At 32.4% G+C, this 10,406-nt stretch overlaps 1 protein-coding gene across 1 annotated transcript in view; it reads right to left on the bottom strand.

The window, feature by feature from the left end:
* Positions 1–264: 264 nt before the first annotated feature.
* Positions 265–10,406, bottom strand: part of LOC139487550 (substance-P receptor-like) — a 48,879-nt gene continuing 38,737 nt past the window's right edge. The window contains exons 3-5 of the mRNA XM_071272432.1: positions 2,694–2,795; positions 1,897–2,005; positions 265–725 (exon numbers count right to left, since the gene is read on the bottom strand). Of these exons, the coding sequence (XP_071128533.1) occupies positions 613–725; positions 1,897–2,005; positions 2,694–2,795 (324 nt within the window). The 3' untranslated portion in view covers positions 265–612. The remainder of the gene's footprint in view (positions 726–1,896; positions 2,006–2,693; positions 2,796–10,406) is intronic.

Here is a 10,406-nt window from a genome sequence, read left to right as displayed (position 1 = left end):
TTGTGATTTTTTAAAATACATGCAAACGTCTGTTGTTGAAGGGGGGAAATTGGCTCATAGAGGAATACCTACAAGTTGGATGGTGGTCTCTTAGACAATCATACCACATCTTCCAATTCCATATGAACGTAACTTCTAATAAGAAACGGAGAGGAACACATTTACAAACTTTACATAAGAAAGACAGAAGGAACTAAAGTACATGAGGATATATTCAAAATTTGATTAGTCGCTTGAATACATGAACGTGATACGGAGTAAATATCATGCTGTATAAGAAAGAATTATAAGAAAAATGCATAACATGATGGCCATAATCCCCATCCGAATGGTTCAATACATTCTAAAGCCTTTTTGGTATATTTTTAAATGTTTGTCACTGTTTCATCCGTTTTCACACTAACATTAGACATGGTCATCTTCATTTTGATTACGCTGGATGCAGAGGTTATAGTTGCAAACTAGCATCCGATTTAAAAGAATACATGTGACTTACACTTAATACTGGTAAACATATAATCCTGCCGATATTTTATCACAAACTATACATATCACCTACAACTAAGGGATAATACGCTAACTACTCCTCTTCCAAGCTTTCATAGCACGTGGTTAAAACTGATTTAATACTACTACTGTTCTGGAAGTTCCATATTCTGAAGTACCATGGCAGTCTATCCACTTTTTTCTTTTGCAATGTAAAGGTCGTAACACATTCGTTATACCTTAAATATAATTATAAAGTTTTTTATTTGACCTATACGGTAATCAATTAAAAGGATCATTTAAAGTAAACCTGTTTATCAAGTTCCTATATTAGACCTCAAAACACTTACCTTATATAAGAAGTATTCTTAAATCTGCGGTTAAAGATATATAGGTATTACTATAAAGAGATATAATTCTGATGTAATATAAAAGATGGTTTCTGCTCAAAAGAGCTGCATCTAATAGTAGATTCACGTCTGTAGTTTCATTTCATTGTGATTTCATTCTTATAAAAACACAGACATTATTGGAAACAAAATGATAGAGTTACGTCATTTCTAAACATGTGTGTCATTTGTTTATGAGGGTCGGTTGAAAACAATTTTTTACGACACAGGAGATGATTTTAGTTTCCCAATAGTGGCTATTTCATTATGAAACCAATAGTTCAAAATGATGAAGTTGAAATCATCTCTTCGTATATTTTACGGACGCCATCACGAGTTGGTTGACCGTTATTGAATATCCGTTATACAGATAATAACAGATATGTTCCTTTATTATGTCATAACTATAATACCGTTGCCTTTTCACGAGTATGATCTACCGAATAATACTATTTACCGACTTTGTTATAACAAGAGCAACACGACAGGTGCACCATGTGGAGCAGGATATATTTACCCTTCCGAAATCACCACCATTTTATGGTTGGTAATCTGTTGTTGTTGTACCCCTATTCGTGACACTTTGTTCACACATCAGTGTCAATATAATGGAATTTGATGCGACTGTCGTACAAGTGAGAGGTTTAGCACTATAAAACCAGGTTCAATTTTTCATTTTCTACATTTAAAATGCCTGTACCAAGTCAAGAATATGACAGCTGTTGCTCATTCGTTTGGTGTGTTTTGTAATTTGATTTTGCCATTTGATTAGGAAGTTTACGATTGAATTTTACTCGGAGTTCAATATTTTATGATTTTACTTTTTGCATCAATGCAATAACTGAATATGGTAAAAACATTGCAAATCCCTGCAACAAGTCAGGAATACGACAGTCGTGTTCCATTCTCTCTGTTGGTTGAAATAGTCTATTGATTTTAGGTATTTCTATTAAAACATTTCATTGTACTGAAGACTCACCCGTACATTGATGCATTTTGTTATAAGTGAGTAATATTATACCTTTCTTAAAGTTTTCATTAAATCCTGTATAAATTAGCGGATTTAATGCACTATTGGAGTAAGACATACAACAAGCTGCAAAATTTAGTCCATAATACCAATCTCCAAGCTGAAATTCAATAAATAAAATAGAAAATTCACAAATAATATTTCTTTAAACGTTATCAACATATTGCCTAACAATTATTCTATTAATAAAAACGATGAACGAAAAATAAAAAATATATAAGCAATAAAAGAAGTTAAAACATTACTTTTTTATAGATTGAATGATAAATTATAAGGTTAGCTCTATCTTCAAATTATATTATCAGTTTTAAATACACCAATATTAATACCAAAATAAAAATTAAAAAAGTTTTGGGAATCTTTGATGCATCGGTTGGGTCAATATATCCCTCTTGCGAAAATATCGTTCCAAGCAAAAATTATCTGGAAAATCTGCCCATTTTACTCTCTTTCCTATTATCCCGTGTTTTGTTTGTTTGTATGTTTGTTGTGGACTGTAAGACGACAGTTATCTTTTAAGTTTGTAAATGTAATGAATTTGCATTCTCAATAACAAGGTAACCTTTAAATTCTAAAGGGGTTTGACACATTTTATTAGATCGTAATGTAAAAGTCGTCCGATACGTTGAAAAATATATTAGAGTTAACCTCATTAAGGAGGAAATAAGTAAATCATAGTAACTATAAATTGTGTAAAAAATGCGACTTTAGTTTTTTTCTAATTAACAAGATAACTGTTTTGTCAATCTGAAATCCTACTTTAGAAATCTATGTGAATAAGAACAAACCTTTAATCTATTTGGCCTAAGCTCACTGTACAGTAATATTACTTGGTATGGCAGCCAGCACACAACAAATACAATTAATATGGCCACTAACATGACAATTACCTGAAAGCACAAATGTTTTCTATTATAGTATTAAATAAAGCATGCATAAATTGAAATTACAGACCTAAAACAATTCTAAAACACAACTAACATTGCAATATATAAAGAGTTACAGTCTAACTCGAAGGTTTCTGCGCACCTATTAAAGGTACCACATGCTGTATCTAATCAAATAGAGCCAAAAGATAACGAGTGAAATAGTCAATGATAAACATACAACACCATTACCAAAATAAATGAAGAAATAATAAGTCCAAATAAAGTACGAAATTGAAGAGCATTGAGGACCAAAATTCCTAAAAACATTTGCCAAATACAGCTAGGGTAATCTATTCCTGAGGTCAAAAAGTCTTATTATTTCAAAAATTCAAAAGCTTCGTAAACAGTTAATTCATAAATATGACCATATCAATGATAATGCATGTCAGCATAGAAGTGCTAACTACTGGGCTGGTGATACCCTTGGGGAATTAAAACTCATTCAGCAGTGGCATCGACCAAGTGGTTGTAAATAAACTCATCATAGATACCAGACGCGTTTCGTCTACAAAAGATTCATCACTGACGATCGAATCCAAAAAAGTTTAAAAGGCGAAATAAAGTACGAAGTTAAAGAGCATTGAGAATCAAAATTCCTAAAATTTATGCCAAATACAGCTAAGATAATCTATTCCTACGGTAAAAAAGCCTTTGTATTTGCAAAATTCTAATGTTTTGTAAACAGTCAATTTATAAATTATACAATATTCAAAACATAACATATACCACTTTTGACTTACCAAAACGAACACTTATAAAAACTGGGCTGATTTGAAATGCCTAGGAACTGAAAGAAGCTCTTCCTCTTACAGCGACATTTGTCGAATTATGCTTGTTAAAATAGGTTTATGAGTCGTGCCAGTTGATTTGAATCATATACTAACAGATTGGTTAATATCTCCTGTCTCCTAAAACTAAGAGATCAGCAAAATATAAATAAAATACACAACTTAAAAAAAACCACCTGAAGTTCTTTTTTTAAGAGAGGCTGTATGAATTGTGTATGGACTTTGATTTTCCACGTTTGAGTGTATTTTTAATCTGATGAGTCGAGTGTTGGTCGTGATAAGGTATTTCTTATGCGCACTTTTCATGCATGCCTTATTACATAAATAAAGGCAAAATTAGTATGCCGCTTTTAGAAAGTCATGAATCCATTCATATAAAACAAATCTGAATTACAAACTAAAACCGAGGGAAACACATCAAAACTAAGTGGAAAACAACGACATGACAAAAACACTGAAGGTTAACAAACAAAAAACGACAATGCAACATATTCCTGACTTGGTACCGGACTTTTAAAGAAAAACTGGAGGGTTAAACCATATTTTGCGGCTAGCCAAACATCGTGCTTTATGACAATGTTGAATATACCGATAAACTGACAACATTACATGACGATAATACAGTACCGATAAATAAAGAATACTCAGGACAGATAATTACGTAAATAAATAAAATGAAAGTATATTTTTACATGTTAACCACAAAATAAAAACGAATAACTAAAATTATTTTAGGAAAATACACAAAAACAGCATAATAGAAGTACGAACTGTGTTTCAAACAAATATTTCAACGACACAAAAGGTGACGTCACATTTCCAAAAAAATGGATATTAATCGAGATTAGGTTTGTAGTTATGCTATTTGATGTATTCTGTAACAATTACAATAAAATTGAGAAAGGAAATGGTGAATATGTCAAAGCGACAACCACCCGACCATAGAGCAAACAACAGCCGAAGGCAACCAATGGGTCTTCAATGTAGCGAGAATTCCCGCACCCGTAGGTGTCCTTCAGCTGGCCCCTAAAATATGCATAATAGTACAGTGATAATGGACGTCATACTAAACTCCGAATTATACACAAGAAACTAAAATTTAAAATCATACAAGACTAACAAAGGCCAGAGGCTCCTGACTTGGGACAGGCGCAAAATTGCGGCGGGGTTAAACATGTTTATGAGATCTCAACCCTCCCCCTATACCTCTAGCCAATGTAGAAAAGTAAAAGAATAACAATACGCACATTAAAATTCAGTTCAAAAGAAGTCCGAGTCTGATGTCAAAAGATGTAACAAAAGAAAATAAATAAAATGACAATAATACATAAATAACAACAGACTACTAGCAGTTAACTGACATGCCAGCTCCAGACCTCAATTAAACTGATTGAAAGATTATGTCTTCATCATATGAATATCAGGTACAATCCCTCCCGTTAGGGGTTTAGTATCATACTATCATAAAATATATGAGAAGAACATAACCCGTGTCATGCCAACAACTGTTTTTTTAGAAGTAAATGTGTTTAGTTCCGATGCAAAGACCCTATCAGTGAATCAATGTTAAAGCCAAAATATGCAATCTTTAATGACCTGACAACAGTATCGTAACTATATCCCCTTTTAATAAGTCTATTTAAAGGTTTTGTTAGTTTCTGAGGAGAATACTGACATTTTTGTGCTTTATAAAGAATATTTCCATAAAATTTTGGATGTGAAATACCTGAACGTATAAGATGTCTGCATGTTGAGTTATATTTACGAATTATTTCCTTATACCGGTGATAAAATTTAGTAAATGTTTTGACCAGTTTGTGATATCGAAAACCCTGGTGTAATAATTTTTCAGTAATACATAAATTTCTCTCGCTAAAATCTAATACATTGTTACATACACGAGCGAATCGTACAAGTTGAGATATATAAACACCATAAGATGGTGACAAGGGAACGTCACCATCTAAAAATGGATAATTAACAATAGGAAATGAAAAATCATCTCTTTTATCATAAATTTTTGTATTAAGCTTCCCGTTTATGATATAGATATCAAGATCGAGGAAAGGGCAGTGGTCATTGTTATCATTAGCTTTATTTAAAGTAAGTTCTACAGGATAAATTTCTTTAGTATACATACTGAAGTCGTCATTATTTAGAGCCAATATATCATCCAAATATCTAAAAGTATTGTTAAATTTTTGTATCAAATGTTGTTTTGATGGGTCTTTGCTAATTTTAGTCATAAATTGTAACTCATAACAATACAAAAACAGGTCCGCAATAAGTGGTGCACAGTTAGTCCCCATTGGAATTCCAATAACTTGACGATATACGGAATCTCCAAAGCGAACAAAAATGTTATCAAGTAAAAATTCAAGTGCATAAATAGTATCAAAGCATGTCCAATTGACATAGTTCTTTTGTTTATTGCTACTAAAAAATGATCTAAAAGAGTTTGAACATATGTACTCGCATTCCGACTTTTTAAATGCCCAGTTAATTAGGGATGTGAATTTTTTCTTAATAAGAATATGAGGCAAAGTGGTATATAGGGTAGAAAAATCAAAACTTTGAACAGATTCAAAATCACCAATATATGCATGCAATTTATCAAGTACTTCCAACGAGTTTTTGACACTCCAAAAGTAATTAATTCCACTATTTTCAAAGGCCTTATTTGAACAATTTATTATCAGGTTTTTTATTGTACCAAGTGTACTAGTAAGTAAAACAGACAATTTAGTAGTTGAACAATGGCTGGAAGATGAAATAAATCTATATTTGTAAGGTTTTTTGTGCAGCTTCGGAAGCCAGTACATAGTTGGGACTTTCATTGTGTTTGGTTCTGCTTGTAAAGAAGTAGCTAAAAGTTTATGTTTGTTACAGATGTCGTTTTCTGAAAATGAAGTCAGTTGGAATGTTGGTGAATTCGTGATTTCCTTTTGCAGAACCTCTATATAAAATTTACGTCAAACAATAATGATATTATTAGCAGCTTTATCAGCCGGGACAAAAACAAATTCCTTGGCTAGTTCTGTTAGTTTATTTTTGATACGCGAAATAGGGTTTTTATAGTTTTTGTTGAGGGTAAAATGTTCTTTAAAATGTTGTATTCGAATATCAACTATCTTCATTACTGAATTAATAAAAGAGTCCAAAGATTTTTTGTCAGCTTTTTCCCGTTTTACCCATTTCAAACAGTAGGCGCGGAGTGAGTCGTTGATGATATTACGACACTCATTCCAGTTAATAGTTGACGGGGGACGATATTTAGGTCCTTTACTGAGGAATGATTTTAACTCTCGGTCGCGAACGATGTTAAGGTCTCCTGTTATAACATGGGAAATTGGTCCATAGGTGTATTCTGAATTACTGCAATTACACGACATAGGTGTATTTTCAGTGATATTTACATCTTTACACAATTGGCTATAATTAAACACATATTTTCGGGTAGATTTCTTGTAAATATAACAAATGAGAGGGAGTTCAGTATTATCAAAATATCCAGGAATTTGGTCTTTAACAGAATGGTCGTTAAAAATACCGGCAATATTTACAAAATCAAAACCTTTATTGACATACTTTATTTTAATAAAATGTTTTTTATGATCTTCAGGTCGATCAATTTTTGGAAACAGTTTAGAATAACAATATGCCATTATAATTTGGACAATTTCATACTTAGGACTGTAATATGAAATTGTGTTGCAATCCTCTAAAATTTTATTTAATTTATTTATAGGTAAAGAACAAAGCTTGGTTAACAGATAATGTCTGCCGTTGTTTTTTGAAATGGAAATTAGGTCCGAAATATTTGTATGGTTGGTCCGAAATTTTCTTTGATTGCGATTTTTTCTGCGTCCATGAGAACGATTTTTACGAACAGTTTTAGAAACTATATCCAAAATGTTAACAGAATCGGTTCTTGATATATTGCCAATTCCCATGATATTATCATGAAGACCGAGAGGGTAGACTGTCTGTAATTTTTTAATCCAATTTAATTCATTTATTTTTCGTGATCGTACAAACTTGGAATGAGATTCACCAGGCTGCTTATTTACTACTTCTAAAGGTTGAACTGTTAAATATTTAATAGGATGACTGTGCTTCTTAAGATGTTGATAAATGATACTTTTGAATTTATTGGGTCTTTTAAAACGATACAGGTGTTCTTGCGTGCGTTTAGATAAATATCGCCCAGTTTCACCTACGTACTGAATACCGCATCCCGGTTTGTTTCATGTGAGTAAATAAATAATACTGTTTGTTTTTCAAGTAATATCAGTTTCAAAATTTAGAGAAAATGTGCGACCATTAAATGTGGACCTTACTGTATTGTTGGTGGAAAGACGGGGACACGTAAGTCATTTTTTGGCATGACACTTATCGATAGAAGGGTAACCACGATTTTTATTGTTAAAAACGTTAGCTATCGTAGTATTTTTAGATAAGCGATTCTGAAGATTGAGACGTGTAGATACCCTTTGAACGAGTTTAGTATTTAATATTTTTCAATTTCTAAGCTTCATATTTGTTTTTTGGTATGTAGATTTATTACAAAGGAGCAAAGACTGGCGTCCAGAATATGAACCATCACACAGTAGATTAAATTGTGTAAAAATGATAAAACTGTTCGGCTCAAGACGTCAAATGCTTATTGTCATAAGTTACCCGACAAATTTAAAAAAAGAAAGGGTATATCAAGGTAGCGACTGACGTCTGACTAAATAGATGAATGGGGCTGAATATTAAAATACTACTTTTTGATAGATATTCCTAAAGTAATGAACATAGAGAAGTTCTCGCTCGGACACACACTCCACAATCTAGTATAATATAAGAGCATAAACCTTAAGCACGGGGAGGCACTCTACTGTCTCCACACGGCACTAAAGACAAACTCTGTAAAAAATAAAATTGAGAAAGGAAATGGTGAATATGTCAAAGCGACAACCACCCGACCATAGAGCAAACAACAGCCGAAGGCAACCAATGGGTCTTCAATGTAGCGAGAATTCCCGCACCCGTAGGTGTCCTTCAGCTGGCCCCTAAAATATGCATAATAGTACAGTGATAATGGACGTCATACTAAACTCCGAATTATACACAAGAAACTAAAATTTAAAATCATACAAGACTAACAAAGGCCAGAGGCTCCTGACTTGGGACAGGCGCAAAATTGCGGCGGGGTTAAACATGTTTATGAGATCTCAACCCTCCCCCTATACCTCTAGCCAATGTAGAAAAGTAAAAGAATAACAATACGCACATTAAAATTCAGTTCAAAAGAAGTCCGAGTCTGATGTCAAAAGATGTAACAAAAGAAAATAAATAAAATGACAATAATACATAAATAACAACAGACTACTAGCAGTTAACTGACATGTATATAAATAAAACAATGGTGTCTTCCGAATAAATGTCTCCTGAAACCCCATACTTGAGCAAAAACTCCAATTAAATATCTATATACTCTTGATCCTAAAACACAACGGAATCCCATTTGCAACCCAGGTCAAACAAAATAAGGCATTGCTTTCTCTGACCTAGTTTAACCAGGCTGTGACTCGTCAAATCATTCTGCTGGAAATCAAACCAGTTTCGTCTTTATAGTTGTACTCCTATTCAAATCAATTGAGGCAATGAACTTAATGTTTTCTATTTATACAAGAGTCATGTCACAGTAGTATGTTTTCATCTCATATATTTTACCATCCCATGGAAAGTATTTTTGTATTAACTCTTTTCATTGAGCTGGAGACATTGTGTCTCTGATCATTTGATGAACATTATATCCGATTGGCTTGAGCTATATTGTTAATGGTGATTAAGATGCGCAAAGCAATCTCTAACCACGAACAAAAGTCATTTATAGCTTTCTTATTTAAGATGTTTTCAATGGGTGGCATTGAATAAAACTTACAGACTAGTATATTAGTTGTGGTGAACCGTAAACAATCTCATCAAATGTCAATGTCCACTGATATAAGTACCCTACTGCCAATATATAACCGACAACAAATAGTTATTTACGTGTTAAAATAATACGTTTGTTGAAAAAACTGGAATCAAAATGACGAAAAACGCTTTATGGTATTGGTATAAGACTGTACGTATTGTAATTTATACCAATACCTTAAAGCTTTTTTCGTCATTTTGATTCCCGTTTTCTCAGCAAACGTATTATTTTAACACGTAAATAACTATTTGTAGTCGGTTAAATATTGACAGTAGGGTATTTATATCAGTCTATATACCATTTATAAAGTGTGATCGGACGGGTTTAATAAAGATTTTTCAAATAGTGCGTTGTGATCAGGTTATAGAAATATTATGTAAAATAATAAAATCGTTCAAATCACATTTATCGTAATATACGACTGTTTTTTCAGTGGTTTTTATTCAGTTTAAATGCAGTTTTAATTCGATTTGTGATAATAAAGTAGATCGTTTAGAAAATAAACTCATCATAGATACCAGGATTAAATTTTGTATTTACGCCAGACGCGCATTTCGTTTAAAAACGACTCATCAGTAAGGTTTTGCTAGCAGCAAACATGTTTTTCAAGAAAAACATTAGCTAAGCATAATGTAAAAGCATGGAAAGGATTATAGTCGAAATCAATATTTGTCATGAATCTGTGGTCGTAGTTTTCCATAAAATGTAATAAGAGTTATGAGACCTGAATTCTTTTTTTTTTTTTACGTTTCGGTTCAGAAACAGTCATTCTGAATGACTTTTTAAACAGCAATACAATAATATTACTGGCAATTG

Source organism: Mytilus edulis, chromosome 9 (genome assembly GCF_963676685.1).
Source record: "Mytilus edulis chromosome 9, xbMytEdul2.2, whole genome shotgun sequence".
NCBI lineage: Eukaryota > Metazoa > Mollusca > Bivalvia > Mytilida > Mytilidae > Mytilus > Mytilus edulis.
Note: the sequence above shows the minus strand (reverse complement) of the source record. Positions and strands in the feature narration are given on the sequence as shown.